A 16,015-nucleotide genomic window follows, 5' to 3' on the forward strand; every position below is an offset into this window, starting at 1 on the left:
AGAGGGACCAGCTGGCTTGCTGTGCAACAAGCATCTGTGTGGGTTGTTGAAAAATCCACTATGATCTCATCGAGTATAGTACTGGCAATGACCACAGTGGCACTGCTAGTCTTGAGAACTGGCAACCTCCTGAGTGACTGGCAGCTCTCTGAAGCAGGACTTCGAGGGGAAGAATTCCAACCTGTTCACAGCCAATTGGTCATTGCCGCAGCCATTCTTCCCTCAATGGGCTCCCTCCGCCTCTCATAGTTCAGCCCATAAAGTACAAAAGTAAGGCTTATAAAACACTGGTTTGGCCCCGGGCAGCACGGTAGCATAGTAGTTATCACTGTTGCTTCACAGCGCCAGGGACCCGGGTTTGATTCCCGCTTGGGTCACTGTATGGAGTCTGCATGTTCTACCCGTGCCTGTGTGGGCTTTTTCCGGGTGCTCCGGTTTCCTTCCACAAGTCCTGAAAGACGTGCTTGTTAGATAAATTGGACATTCTGAATTCTCCCTCTGTGTACCCAAACAGGCGCCAGAGTGTAGCGACGAGGGGATTTTCACAGTAACTTCATTGCAGTGTTAATGTGACAATAATAAAATTATAAAGATTATTAACTGGAGCATTGTGTCCAATTCTAGGCATCACTGTTCAGGAAGGATGTGCAGAAAATACTTAGGAGATTGCAGTTGAGTTTTATGTTTAAGTTACATGGATACATTGGAGAAGCTGGGATTGTTCTTATTAATGAAGAGAACGTTGAGGGGAGCTTTGATATAATAATAATTTTTATTCTGCCTCACGGCGCCGAGGTCCCAGGTTCGATCCCAGCTCTGGGCTACTGTCCGTGTGGAGTTTGCATATTTCCCCTGTGTTTGCGTGGGTTTCGCTCCCACAACCCAAAAGATGTGCAGGCTAGGTGGATTGGCCACGCTAAGATTGCCCCTTAATTGGAAAAAATTAATTGGATACTCTAAATTTAAAAAAAGTAACAATTTTTTTTATTGTCACAATAATAAAAGTAGGCTTACATTAACACTGCAATGAAGTTAATGTGAAAATCCCCCAGTTGCCACAGTCCGGTGCCTTTTTGGGCACATGAGGGAGAATTCAGAATGTCCAAATTACCTAACAGCACATCTTTTGGGACTTGTGGGAGGAAACTGGAGCACCCGGAGGAAACCCACGCAGACACGGGGAGTATGTGCAGACTCTGCACAGGCAGTGACCCAAGCCGGGAATCGAACCTGGGACCCATGTGCTGTGAAGCAACAGTATTGACCACTGTGCTACCGTGCCGCCCATATTGGTGTTCAGACAGGGAAAAATTGGTCCCGTTGGTGGAAAGATTGGGGACCATATGACACCAATTTAAGGTAATAGGCAAAAGACCCAGAGGTGACATGAGGAAAAGCTTTTTTTTACATGCTGAGTGGTTAGGATCAGGAATGCACTGTCTTGAGAGTATGGTGGATCTAGATTCAATAATGGCTTACAAAATGGAATTGGATGTACAGCTGAACAAAATAAATTGCTGATGAAAAAGTAACAGCGTGTTTCAATGACAATGTTGTGCCCGGCGCGGATCCAGGCGCAACGGGTGAATTGCGCCCGAGCCCCAAATCAGAGTCAATAACCAGTCATTTGACTCGCTTCGCCCGGCGTGATTTGGATCTTACTCTCACTGGGCGAGATCTAGATCTAAATGTTTAAATGAACCTAATGGCTCTTGTAAATACCCGGACGCCGGATACACCTACGCCTGAGATTCACCGGCTACACCTGGTCCGCATTTACAGCACTGGGGTTGGGGGGGGCGGGGGCGGGGTGATGGTTTCCCAGGCCATTGGAGATGTTGGTCACTCGGGAACAGGGCAGGACAGGATGGTGCCCTGGCACACCCCCTGACACCTTTGGGGTCAGACCCTGGTTGGGGGGGGGGGGCTTACCAAGTTGAAGGATGGTTCCCGTGGGCCTGCCTAATGTTGTGGGGGATGATGGAAGGTGGGGCCTGATTGTGGGGAACGGTGGAGGAGAGAAGTGGGTGGTCCTGAAGTGGGGGGGGGGGGGGGGGGGGGGGGGGGGGGGGGGGGCGAGAGAGAGAGGCGAGGGAGAAGAGATCGGGGTTGCTGGACAAAATGACACCCTGATCTGCGAGGAGCCTTTCCTGCTGAATCCCATCAGCAGGAAATCCCTCTGAACCTGGCCTCGCAGGAAGAATCTCCTTGAGGTTAAAAAAACAATGGCAAAGTGTCGTTGGATAGTGGGACTTTCTTGCTGCTGCAGCTGCCCAGAGGGCTGCCATGACTCTTTCATCATTTGGTAGCCTCATGCACTGCAAAAGCCTACTACCAAACACCTCCGCGTTGGGCTCCTGCAAGACAAGGGATACACACTCAAGACTTTGCTTCTGATCCTTGTGGGAAACCCTATCACAGAGACACAGGGGAGGTACAACAGGGGCCATGTCACAACTAGAGCAGCAGTTGAGCAAGCATTTGCCTGCACAAGATAAGGTTTCCTTGCCTTGACAGATCTGGGGGTGTCCTTCAGTTAACCCTAGCAAGGTTTTCCAGGATTGCTGTGGTTTTCTGTGTCCTTTACAACATAGTGTTGTAGAGTTTATTTGAGCTGGCACAAGAGGAAAGTGCCTGGCATCCTCGGAGGAGGAAGGGGAAGTCTGATGTGCTGTTGGTGCCAGCAACCAGTGCATGCTGTCAGTTAAGCCTGTGATAGCTTCATCCATTTAAGCTTCACTTGATCAGTGTGCTTGCAGTATTATATTATTTTCTTCATGACCCCTGTGCAACCTCTCCTTCATATCCCCATCTCCAGCTACCCTCCCAATTGCTTGAACACTGCACCAGATCCAATACAGCCTTTGTCCAAATATTCAAGGATGTGCACTGCTACTAAAATCCTGACAGAGGCACACAGATTTCCCGTTGCTGCTCCACAAGTACTCTTCTCAAAGAGCACCTCACCAACGCTCACCCCCGAGGCTCAGCATCTGTGTCAATAGTGCAGTTCCTAAGATTTAAAGTATTGGTGTAGTCTGGTTTATGGTACAAATTTTAGTTTGTTGAGCAGTATTCAAATACATTAATGCCCATATGCAAGCCAAAAGAGCAGTAGTAATTCACTCAGAAATATTGTGACATGTAATTAAATGTAACAAATGAAGCTTTATAACATAAAAATAAAGCATTTCCTCTGTAAAGAAGTGCACTCAAATTTTATTTTTATAAATTTAGAGTAGCCAATTCTTTTTTTACAATTAAGGGGCAATTTAGCGTGGCCAATCCATCTATCCTGCACATCTTTTGCGTTGTGGGGGCGAGACCCACGCAGACAAGGGAAGAATGTGCAAACTCCACACGGACAGTGACCCGCGGTCAGGATTGAACCCAGGTCCTCAGCGCCGTGAGCAGCAATGCTAACCACTGTGCTACCGTACAGCCCAGAAGTGCACTTTAGATAATATTTTAATCATTTTCATAAAAGGGAGCTCTGAATGATTAATCATTATCAACATTTACTTGCTAATGATGTGTTCTTGAAATTCACCATTGAGCAATTTCAGAAGTATTCATATTATAAAAGTGCATTTGCAGCAGCATAATACGAGCTTGTGGAACTAGCTTACATTGAGCCTTCATAAATCATCTTTTTCAAATACGCATTTCTATTAAAACAATTTATACTAGAATGGGTCAAGCTATTTTATCACAGCTCTTGTATAGTTGTATATTTTCTTAATGCAAGAATGTGTTTATGGAGTGCAAAAAGTCTGTTATGTCAGGCCTCAAATAACATGATGCTGCTTTTATTCTTCTCTAGTTTTGTTCTGACATCATGGAAGAACTTGACATGTTACTTCCATTGGCTCTGGTGGCCAGTGAGAGCTATCTTCAGGGAATTAGAGAAAACTTTTTGGATGGCTGTTCTAAAGTGGCTGTAGATATCCTGACTCGACTTGAAGAGAGAAGTAAAGAGGTTCCTTCCAAGGTTCCAGCACAAAACCTGTATGTTATCCTCTCCACAGCAATATTCACCCATAATTGCTTAACCATATATGAGAATTTGCTGAAAGAGTCAAACATAAAGTAAGTCTTCTGCACTCAAATATTTAAATTGCAAATGCAAATAAACAATTAAATAAATTTAATTTTAATATTAAGAGGTAACCTTATTGAGGTATTCAAAATTCTGAACAATTTTGACAGGGTAAAGAAGGATATTCTGTTTCCATTAGTTGGTATGTCAGTGACTTGGGGGCCACAATTTCAAGATGGTCAGCAAGAGAGCTAGGAGTGAGAATTCTTTACTCGGAATTGTTGCGTTTGGAATTTGCTGCCTGGGAGAGTGATGGAGGCGGATTCCATAGGAGCTTTCAAAAGAGAGCTGCATGTGATTAATTTAAGGGCTACGGAGATAGGGCTGGAGAATGGGACGAGCTGGGTAGCTCTTTTGGGAGCCGTGCGGACACAATGGATCGAATGGCCTGCTCTGTGCTGTAAATATAAAAAAAACTTCTGTTTCATAGTTACCAAGAGACATCTGACGATGTCTGCTGGTGGTGTGTTACAGTTCACCAGGGAGTCTTGAGTTGTTGTGGCAACATGCACTTTTACATGCATGTTGTAGTCCAAAGCTGTGGATAGTGCTGGTAGAGGCTTTGACTTTCTTTCCATCATATAGCCGATCAGGAATCTCTCCCACTCTTACTGCCTGCCATTGACATATGTTGGAAGGATTTGCAGGTTGACACTCAACCTGTTTGGCTGCATTATGACTGCACGTTCCTTAGTTGTCAAGTCCTTGGGTGGAACTCAAATCCACAGCTTCTGGCTCAGAGGCAGGGACAGCAACCGCCCACTGCACCAAAAGACCTCTATTACTAATGTTGTCACTTTATAATAAGAAAAACACAACAATGCTTCTTATTTATAGGTTTGTTATTTACTTCTGTGACTAAAAAGATGGAAATAAATTTGGGATTTCCGTGTGCAATAATTGACACAAAATATTGAAGTGAAATATCGCAAATTGTATAATTATTATTATATTACTATTCTAATGAGAAGAGAATTTAAATTTGTCCAGAAACATGACTATATTTCTAAATGTTTAAAACAAAGAACAGTTTATAAAAATGATTTGAATATTAATATTAGCCCTAGGTTCAGCACAGAGAGGAAATGGATGATTGATAAATAATGATGAGAACCATTTGTAGCACTGAGATTGTTGCCTTCTTATACTAAGACCTGAAATCTATTTGTCTTTGATCATTCTTTCTAAGTAGGTCATTGTTCTTGCTACGAATTCAGCAGTATCAGGAATTCATCAGAGGGATTCAGTTTCAAGTTACCAATTACTGCATAAGAGTTTGTGCTACAAGTATTTTCCAGGATGCACAGAGCCACCACTGGGATGACTCCAAGTCTTTTTATGAGGTGTGAAAATAAATTCAGTAGCTCTTTGTTTCTTATCTATTTGACAACTGTGTTCTGATTTTATTTTGACTGTGCCTCCTGAATAAGAAAGTAATAATCAATGCAACTTATGGACAGGGGTGTAATTTATGGCACTGCACTGCAAAATGGTACATGGTAAATGAATGTATGTTTAATAAAGCTATCAGTAATAAAGGCTGTAGAAAGCTTTCGCAGATTTGTTACCTTTTCTGTTTGAACTATCACTGTCAAATGAAAACTTAGTTTTGCACTTCTCTAATTCAAACATATAAATACAAATAAGTCTTAATTTTTCACTTTTGGCTCAATTTACATTAAAATTATTTGATGGATTTTCGAATATTTAAGAGGAAATGTGCACATTACATCCAATTTTGCACGGTCAAGTCATTACACGTGCACTACGATATGATTGAAGTGAATTGAGGGGAAATTAAATTTATATGGATGTGACCAGTAGTAAAATTGAAGGAGTTATGTCTTGATTTCACTTTGAAAAGATCCCTTTAATTCAGTCACATGAATAAAAACATTCTAGCTGCAAACCTAAACTGTGTACAAATGTTGCAATTTTCACCACGTGTCTGCAGGACTGTGCTCTTGTATATTGTATAAATTTCATACTTGAGTTCTAATTTTTAATGCCTTTTTAGAACATCATCTCTAGTCTTGACATGTAGATACATTTTTGGTTACAATATATACTTGCAACAAAAATAGTTCTATCTGGCTCAGTTTTGTCTAACTGTTTTGCTTAGGGGCCACATTTCCTTATTTTTTCATCAAGGGGCCGATGAGCATATTTCAGAAAGATACATAAATTTGATGAACAAAAACTAAGAGTGGAATTTTTCCAAAAATTGGCAAATTGTTTGCTTCTGACTGAAAATTCACTCCAGCGGCGTGGGGGGGGGGGCATGTTTTTCATTCTGGTGGGGCCGGGCCTCCTTCCCCTGCCCTCCACTCTTCGCTTGCATCGGGCCACCTCCCCCCTCCATTATCAGTGAATTCCCTGCACTCCATCGCCATGCAGGCACAACCCCCCCCCCCCAACACCACTGCCCTTCTCCCCCCCCCCCCCCCCCCCCCCCCCACACACACACACACACATATATATTTGGGAATCCCCTAACGGGGTTAACTGGAGGCCGGGCCTTACCCTTAGCACTGTCAAAATGGCAGGTTGGAACTACCATGTGCCATAGAGGAGAGCAGCGCCAGGGTACTGCCCAGCAATGTCCCTCACCACCTGGAGGCTATACTTACCACTGTGCCCCCAGTGTGATCATCGCAACTTGTTTCTATTTTTTTAAACTAGTTGTGATTCCCACTGGCATGATGCTGAGGGAGCATCTGAAGTTACCAGAACACACGGCGTAAAATGGTTTAATTATGTTTAAATGCATTATAATTTATTGAAATCGGGGACGTGAACCTGATCGTATCATGGGGAGGGCTCAAGAACATTGCGTCAGAATTCCCGATGGCGCAATTCCTGCTAAGGCTCTTTCACGAGAGAGTCACGGGCCCTGAGAATCGCCCCGTAGAGAAATAAATTAATAATTAAAAAGGAAGAGTCATTAATAATGACCAATCATGTGTAAGAGGGTCAGAGTGTGTGTGTTCTGCTCACTCCCAGTCTCAGGGTGTTTACTCACTCATCCTCACCCACTGTGAGTGTGTGAGAGTATGTGTTTGTGTGGGGTGTGAAGGTGATTGAGAATCCTGCTGACCAGAAGACAGACAGACACACACACATATATTCAATCTTTGTCTGTGTCTCTCTCTGTCTCTCTCTCTCTCTTTCTTTCTCTCTCTCCCCCCAGGACTCAGCCCCTTGTTCTCGCCAATGCACATCTATTCTCTCCCACTCTTGCACAACTATTAAGTTCCCAGGCCAGACCCCAGCAGTGGCTAGGATACTGGACCAAAACCCCAATATTTTAATTTACTTTAAAACTGTGCTAAAAGAATGATTCACTTCAGGAGTGATTGCATGGAAAATAGGGCTTTCGTAATATCTAAAGCAAAAATGTATTATGAATACAATATTAAACTTTAAACCCAAAAAGGAACAACTTACAAATACCCCTTCACACGACTACTCAATGTCCCACTTAACAACGAGAAAATAACCATACAGCCCTCAATCCAGCTTAAAAATCAGCAGGTCATAATGTAATACTTGCTTTACAGAATGGATTCTGGCTCATGTTAGAACCCTTTCAGAGTCTGGCTGAATATCTTCAAATCGCTCCTTCAACTGGGTTATTTCAGTCTCCTCCTTGTCTTCAGATAAGACTGCTCTGCTTTTAAAATATTATTACTCTTTTAAAATTATCTTGCTGGGAAAAGAAAACGGCCTTTACTTGTGGTCTAAAAGAACAAGAGTTGCCAGATCAGACTTCACTTCCAAAAGCCTTTCTCCAAAACTCTCTCCACAGCTTTCTCCAAAACTGCCTCGCTCCATAGCTTCTCAAAATGCCTCGCTACCTTCCTTGGCTCCACCCAGCAATGATCTCATCTCCCCAAGCTAAAAAACAAATTATCTGTGCAGTCTGCAAAGCACATTAACCCTCAGGGACTTCTCCAGGTGAACCACTGTGCATTAGTCCAAACGGAAAAGCACATTCATTCACCATTTTCATCTGCTGGCTGCTAAAACCACCCAGGCTCTATAGAACATAATTATTTTTAAACAAACACATTCTAAACCCCCCCCCCCAAGGCTTTTAACCCTTAAATTGCCCGCTACAGTTATAATCTAATTTTCCTAACATCTTCCAATCATCATACAACACATTCAGTCTCTGCTTCCCTCTTCCACACATATACTTCACTCTCTCCCTCTCTCTCTCTCTCACACATTCCCTCTCCACCTCTCACACATGCTCATTCCCTCCCTTTCCCTCACCTACACACACACACAATCCTTTCACTCTCTCTCTCTCTTTCTTTCACACATTCACTCTCCCATTCTCACATGCACCCCCAGCAGTTGTAAGTCTCTTCACCCCTACGCCTGGGCGCTGCAGCACCTTCTCTCTGGGCCCCACAGCACCTTCCCTCCATGGAATTGATGAATTTGTGGTGACCCCTCCCAAAAAGGATTCAGGATGGAGTTTGTGCAGCATGATAGATGAGATGGTGATGATGCATAAGTACCTGTGAGGTAATCAGTACTGATGTGTGTCCCTTGCTAATGATGTGTGCGATCCCTGAAGTGTGTACCCCTTTGATAGTAACCCACAATGCCATGATGAGAATGTGAGATTGGAGTGAATTGAATTTGGACTTACCTTGACAGAGCAGATTAAATTATTCATCCTTTCCCTGTACCGGATGGCATTTTGTGGGCGGTTTCCAGCACGCGGACCTGAACTGTTATGGCTTCCCAGGCCAGAGAGGTATGCTTTCTGGAAATGTCATTCGGGTGCAGCACATCCTGATGTTCACATACTCCTCTTATCTTTGCCTTGAGGGAGTCAATTAGGGAATTGGGTGGTCTTATTGTCTATTTTTTCTACATCTTAATTATGGAATAGTGCCTTTCTTCTTTAATTCTGTCGCACATTTACTTTTGTGTGGTTGTGACGATATAGTGGCAATGGGAGATGGGATTCAAGAGTTTTTTTAGACAGTTTCAACCAGCTTTTTCTGCCTTTCAGTAAAGGAACACGTATTCAGTTGTTTGGTTGTGTCAGCGTAGCTTTGTTCTGCATTATCTAGGAACAATTTTAGTGCTTGTTTCTGAAGGTTTTTGAGCTTGTTCACATGCATTCTTATACCATCCTTGGCTTATAAGTCAATAGAAATGAGGGGGAAGTGGTATGTGAAAAGGATTATTAGGTAGGAGGGCACCATCATCTACTATTGTTTCAACCTTTTTCTGATCACAGTCTCAACAATAGCTACTCTACTAATGGCCAGCACAGTTTCCTCAATGGGGATAAGAAAATGCACATGTGCCTATGCACCCGTCAGTTAGCACCTGATCCTCAGGTTGGTCTTGCAGGAGAAGGAAGTGTGTCACTGATTGTGATGTAATATATTTCGATGCTGTAACTCATGGTCGAATAGCTGTCAGCGTGCGCAAGCTGTAACATAGAATCGTAGAATCCTTACAGGGCAGAAGGAGGCCATTCGGTTCATTGAGTCTGCACCGATCCTCAGAAAGAGCACCCTACTGAGGTCCACTTCCTCACCCTATCCCTGTAACCCCGTAACCTCACCTAACCTTTGGACTAAGAGGTTTGACTCCTGACAGTGACTTGATGGCTATCTGGTCTCACTGTCTTCTGACGGTTTGTCTGGATGGCTTTCTTGCCTTCTGTGGATAGAACACATCCCTTCCCTACTCCTCCTGAACCATTGTCTCTAGTGCAGAGTTTGAAAAGCTTAGATTCAGCTCTTTCCCATGTTGTGCTGTTCTCGTGTCTTTCCAATTTGGAATCTGTTGAGAATGACTGCCAGCACCTGCTTGAGGTGCTGCCATCATGTTAATTAGCGTGCAGTACGAATTTGGTATGCTGCCTGCATCGGAAGCAGCGGGCAAGGATTAATCCTGCATCCCAGTGGTCGTTTCGGGTGATATCAAATTTATCACCCCCCCCCACTTACATCTTTCCAGTTATGGTGCTGGAAATTTATGTAGTATTAAAGGAGCTAGGTGCTAATTATTTTGGGCAGAATTTTTACCAACTTGATGCACAGGGGGCGGGTCAGTCATAAATTCATGGGAAACCATAATTCTGGAATCCACCACACACTGCAGAGGTAAAGGATTTAAATGAAGACGCGGGGGCTTGATCAGAAGAGGAGGAGGGTTTGGTCAATCAAATGACTGATTCCATGAGAGAAGTTGGAAGCCTCCTGGTAGGGGGATTCAAGGCTGGGAGAGTGGAATTAGAGGCCTCATTGTGGGATTGGATTTGTGGATCAAACCCTTGGTTGGGATGGGAGAAATTTCAGAGGCCTTGTGTTCTGTATATTGTTTCTTTCTCTCAGTCTTCTGGTCCAGAAACTACCCATGGTTTCAGTTATTTCATTTTTACATCAAATCATGGAGAGATTCATTAAGAATAGAATACATTGTAAACTAATAACTTACTCTCTATTGTTCACTGATTCATTTCACAGGGTGAGAGATGCTCTTTTTCCATTCAAATGTGGTATTACTACTGCTGTGCGCTTCGTTATGATCTCTGGAGTGTGCTGCCCTCTAGATTAGCCCAGGAGCTTCTATCTGAGGTGTTGAGTGAATCCTTAGCCATTCTGGCCTGCAGATACTCGCAGTCTTGTCCTACGTATAACAGAACTTCACAGATAAGGTAAGTCAAATTAAATATTATGAAAGGCAAGTCAAATTAAATATTATGAAAAATAAATGTCTATGAAATAGATTTTGAATACATGATCAATTTTGGTACAAAACATGAGAATGTGCAGGGTTGGAAAATACTATTCCAGTTCATCTAGCCTATCCAAAACCTAAAAAATACTAGCCTATACTCAATCTCTTATATTTCTAAATTGCTTTATTCAGCCAATGTCTATTTAGCATTCCACTGAATTTGTCAGCGCCGTGTGGTCTCTCCTTATATTAGGTACAGGCATCTGAGTTATAAGTAAGTGCCCTCCACAAAACTAGGATATCAATATTGTAGTGAATCAAATTGTATGTGATACAACAGATGGGAATTAAACCCTATTTGGTACAATTTAATTATTACTTTGAGACTTTTCACCATTTTACGCCTCCTTCACTGTTGATACTGATGTTATCATTGAGCTATCCACCTTTGGTCCCTTAGCTGTGTTGTATCCTGTGATCTATCACAATTCTCCCATTTTTTATCCCACTCACTCAGTCTCATCAGCAAATTAAGCTATTACGACTCAACTCCCATTTCATCCAGGAACCCTTACATTTGATCTGCTTTTTCCTATTGTTTCCAGCCACAACCCATTCCCCTGTTTCATATTATGAACAAGCTTAGTTTAAAAAAAATGTCATTGCTTCCTCTTCAGAAATCCCTCTGATCTTTTACCAACTATAAATCTCAGTCCAGGCTCAAGGAGCTCTATCCCTGCTCCTATTTCTCATATTCTTACGTTCTTAACTCCTCCGCCTCTCCACTTTGCTCATTCTCTCATCTCCTTTCAGACAATCTTCAGAACCCATCACTTCAGTCAACTTCTGGTCAATGCCAGGCTATGTGCTGTAAGAACATAAGGAACTGGATTTCTCACATGGAGAATCAGCAATGAGAAAGTGTCAGTGCAGCAAGTGTAGGATGTCCAAATTTGAGTAGAGGTTTGTCATGGGCTGTCCAATGAGATTGATATCATAAATCAAATAATCTTGGTTGTGTGCTCATTCATCCCACTGAAATTAGCTAATGTCCTTTGAGTTTTTCTTTGGCTTTACCTGCTTTTATTGTGAGCACAATTAAGTTATAATCATTATTTCCCACGTCTTCTATCTTCAGATCACTTAATTGCTACCAGGAATCAGATCTAGCACCCTAGGGGCGATTCTCTGATATTGAGGCCAAGTGTTCGTGTCGTCGTGAACGCCGTCGCGTTTCACAATGCACGAACAGGGCCCGGGCATAACCTATTCTGGCCCCGTGGGGGCCAGCACGGCGCTGGAGCAGTTCACACCGCTCCAGCCTCCTTACGGCACCGCGCCAAATGGGCGCCGCACCAACCCGTGCATGCGCAGTTGGGCCAGCTCAATCCTGCGCATGCGCAGTTGGGCCGCGCCATCCTGTGCATGCGCGGGGAGCTTCTTACGCACGCCGGCTCCGACCCAACATGCGGTCCGTGTTCAGGGGCCGGCCGCGACGGAAGGTAGGCCCAGGGGGGAGAGGCCACCCCGCCGATTGGTGGGCCCCGAACCCCCTCCCCTCCACACCCCTCCGGTGAGGGAGCCCCCCAAGCCTTTGCGACGAGTACCCGCCGGCAGCGACCAGATGTGGACGGCGCCGGCGGGACTGTCATTTTTCTTGCCGGCCGCTCGGCATCCGGGCCGGAGAATCGCTGCTCGCCGATTGCGGCGATTCTCCTCGCAGCCCGGCGCGATTCCCGTGGCGCTGGTTTCGGGGGGGGGAGGTAGAATCGCGTGCGGGGGTTGGGGCGGTGTGGCGGGATTCGCGCGGCGCCCCGGCGATTCTCCCACCCGGCGTGGGGTGGGAGAATACTGCCCCCCATCTTTCCTTGTTGGAGATGTAAAGTTCTGATTAATGAAGCATTTCACATTCCAGAAAGCTCTCTCTTTTTGACCACTGATATTCACCTTATCCAAATCTAATTTCAGATAGTTGAAGGTCATGGCCAGGATTCTCCCAACGGCAGGAATGTTTTACTCCGGCATCGGCGCCCGTTCCAGGACCCAATTCTGCGGCCCACAGGGGACTAGGACGCTGCTGGTGCGGCCTTTGCCACCCCAGCTGCCGATCCCAGCCTCACCTCAGCGCCGCGGTTCTGTGCATGCGCAGTTGGACCGGCGCCAACTAGCGCATACGCAATGGCCTTCTTCCCCGCGGCAGCCCCGACGCCAAATGGCGCAGGGCTACAGGAGGCAGCGAGGAGGAAAGAAGGCCGTGGGGCACAGAGGCCTACTCGCTGATCGGTGGGCCCCGATCGCGGACCAGGCTACTACGAAGGCCCCCTCCCCGGGGTGGAATCCCCTCCTCTCCCCACAGGCCGCCCCCGGACTCCTCAAGGCCGAGGTCCTGCTGGCGGGACTCAGCTTTTTGATCACGGGTGCTCGACTCATGCGGGCCGAAGAATCGGCGGGCCGACCCATGTTGGCCCGTGGCCAGAGAGTCGGCGCATACCCGACCGGCGCTGCGCCGACCATGCCGGCGCTGATGGCACCGATTCTCCGCACTGCGGAGAATTGCGTTGGGGGCGGCGCTTCGCTGATTCTCCGATACGGCGGGGGTTGGAGAATTCCGCCCCATATTATTGTAATGCTGTTGCAATTACAACCCTTACTGAATTCAACACAAATCACATCCTCATTTAAAAACAATGGGCGTGATTCTCCGCCCCCCCACGTCGGGTCGGAGAATAGCGGGAGGGCCTTCCCAACATTTTTACCGACCTCCCGCTATTCCCCCCCCCCCCCACGGCCGCCCCACGACACGAATCGCTGCTCGCCGTTTTTTTACGGCGAACAGCGATTCTCCCCTATCCGATGGGCCGAATTCCCAGGCCTTTCCGGCCGTTTTCACGAATTTAAACCCACCTGCTCTCACCATTCGTGAAAACGGCCACAAAGTGCCGTTCTGCACAACCATGGCACCGATTGGAACGGCCGTGCCAAGGGTGGCATGGCCCCGCGATCGGTGGGCACCGATCGCGGGCAGCGGGTCCGATACTCGCGCACTCTTTGTCCCTCCGCCGCCCCGCAGGATCAGTCCGTGGGGCGGCTGAGGGGCATGACGGACTGCGCATGCGCGGGTTTGACGCATATGCGTGATGACATCATCCGCGCATGCGCGGGTTGGACCCGTCCAATCCACGCGTGCGCGGCTGACGTCATCGTGCGTGTCAGCCGCCGTGAGTCTTGGTGGCCGGGCTTAGCGAACGTTCGCTAAGTCCGCGATGCCGTTCTTCACGGGGCCGCGATGCTAGCCCCGACCGGGGGGGGGGGGGTGAATCGGGTCCCAGGAGGGGGCGCGGAGGCTGCCGTGAAACACGGCCGGTTTCACGGCAGCCTTTACGACTCTCCGCATTTGCGGAGAATCGCGCCCAATATGTTTGGATTTTGTGGTTATTGTTGCTCTTGAAAAGATGATGGTGGACCTACCTCTTTTACCACTGCAGCTGTTTCTTAGACCGTGCCCCCACAATGCTATTAGAAGGGATTTCCACAATTTTGATCCAGTAAAGATGAAAGAATGATAATATACGTCCAATTCAGCATGGTGGGTGACTTAGAGAAAAGCTTGCAGAGGATATATTTCCATGCACCTGAATATCCTTGTTTTTCTAAGTGACAGAGGTGTGTAGATTGCAAGCTGCCTAAAAAGCTTTGGCATGTTGCAGCAAATCATGCTATGGATAGTATATATTGCCATATTATACCAGTGGTAGAGGGGGGTGAATGTTTAGGCTTGTGGTTGAGAAGTTGATCTGCTTTATCCTAGATGGTGTCAAGCTTCTAGAGTATTGTGACAGGTGCACCCATTCAGGTGAAGAGAGAGTGCTTTATTTTAGGCATTTTCAAAGTAGGGGTCGCGACCCGCTGGTGAATCGTGGGCAGGTGTCGGGGGGGGGGGGGGGGGGGGGTCGCAGAGCCGTCCTTCGCGGCGCTCCCGATTGCGCAAATTTGCACGAAACAGCCGGCTTTTAACAATGCCAACTGCGAGCGGACTTCAAAATGATGGCCGCGACCATATATAAAAATGCGAGCACAGTGTGCATGCGTGCCCGCTCATCGGTACTCATGCACAGAGCCGCGTTGTTCCGTAAACTCCAATAGCGAAAACTGATCAGCTACCATTTAAAGGCAAGATTTCACCCAAAATGTGATGGCACCTTTTTTCTAATTCTTTTATGAATTTCTTTTCTATTTCTGATCCCAAAACCGACTAAGCTACCAGCACCTAAGTAGCAAAATCCTGTGTTACGCTGAATTACATTGCATATACCACCACATTCTACCAACTAGCCTACGACCACATTTTTGCTTCATTCAGAACACAATTGAGTATAAGGCACTATTCATACATGAGAGAAAACAAGTGGAGAAACCAAAGAATATTCTGGCCAGTCAACCAGCCCACACCCCGGAATTGAATGAGATCCAAATAGATACAGGAGCAAATACTTTATCCCTCATGTCTTTCAAAATATGAAGTAGCTACTGGTCAGGTTGGCAGAAAAGCAGCAAATGGAATACAATCCAGGAAAGTGTGAGTTCATGCATTTGGGGAGGTCAAACAAGGCAAAGAATTACACAATAAATGGGAGGATACTAAGAAGTGTAGAGGAAGGAAGGGGCCTTGGAGTGAATGTCCACAGATCCCTGAAGGTAGCAGGACAGGTTGCTAAGGTGATTAAGAGGGCATCTGGAACCCTTCCATTTATTAGCCAAGGTAGGTTTGCACAATTGGAGAAGCAGGAGAATTTTTTTTAAAAATGCAATGTAATCTTCTTGCCTGAAGGGAGTACAGTAAGAAGTCTTACAACACCAGGTTAAAGTCCAACGTGTTTGTTTCGAACACTAGCTTTTGGAGCACTGCTCCTTCCTCAGGTGAATGAAGAGGTATACAACATACCTCTTCATTCACCTGAGGAAGGAGCAGTGATCCGAAAGCTAGTGTTTGAAACAAATATGTTGGACTTTAACCTGGTGTTGTAAGACTTCTTACTGTGCTCACCCCTAGTCCAAGGTTGGTTGGTTGGTAAAAATGCGTCCCTGGAAAAAATGTTTGAAAAGCACTGCTTTGAAAAGCACTCCTGATATGTCCTCTAGATGGCGTAGAGCAGGGGTGGGCAAACTTTTGCGTGCAAGGGCCGCATTCAGAAATTTACA

At 45.9% G+C, this 16,015-nt stretch overlaps 1 protein-coding gene across 4 annotated transcripts in view; it reads left to right on the forward strand.

Annotated features, from left to right (window-relative positions):
- The window catches only part of kiaa0825 (KIAA0825 ortholog), a 593,054-nt gene that overhangs the window by 159,091 nt on the left and 417,948 nt on the right, over positions 1 to 16,015 (forward strand). For 3 of the 4 annotated variants that reach the window (XM_038805261.1, XM_038805263.1, XM_038805264.1), the window contains exons 8-10: positions 3,824 to 4,089; positions 5,289 to 5,442; positions 10,603 to 10,793. In XM_038805261.1, coding sequence (XP_038661189.1) covers positions 3,824 to 4,089; positions 5,289 to 5,442; positions 10,603 to 10,793 — 611 coding nt within the window. The remainder of the gene's footprint in view (positions 1 to 3,823; positions 4,090 to 5,288; positions 5,443 to 10,602; positions 10,794 to 16,015) is intronic. The other variant, XM_038805262.1, reaches the window with a different exon arrangement.

Source organism: Scyliorhinus canicula, chromosome 8 (genome assembly GCF_902713615.1).
Source record: "Scyliorhinus canicula chromosome 8, sScyCan1.1, whole genome shotgun sequence".
NCBI lineage: Eukaryota > Metazoa > Chordata > Chondrichthyes > Carcharhiniformes > Scyliorhinidae > Scyliorhinus > Scyliorhinus canicula.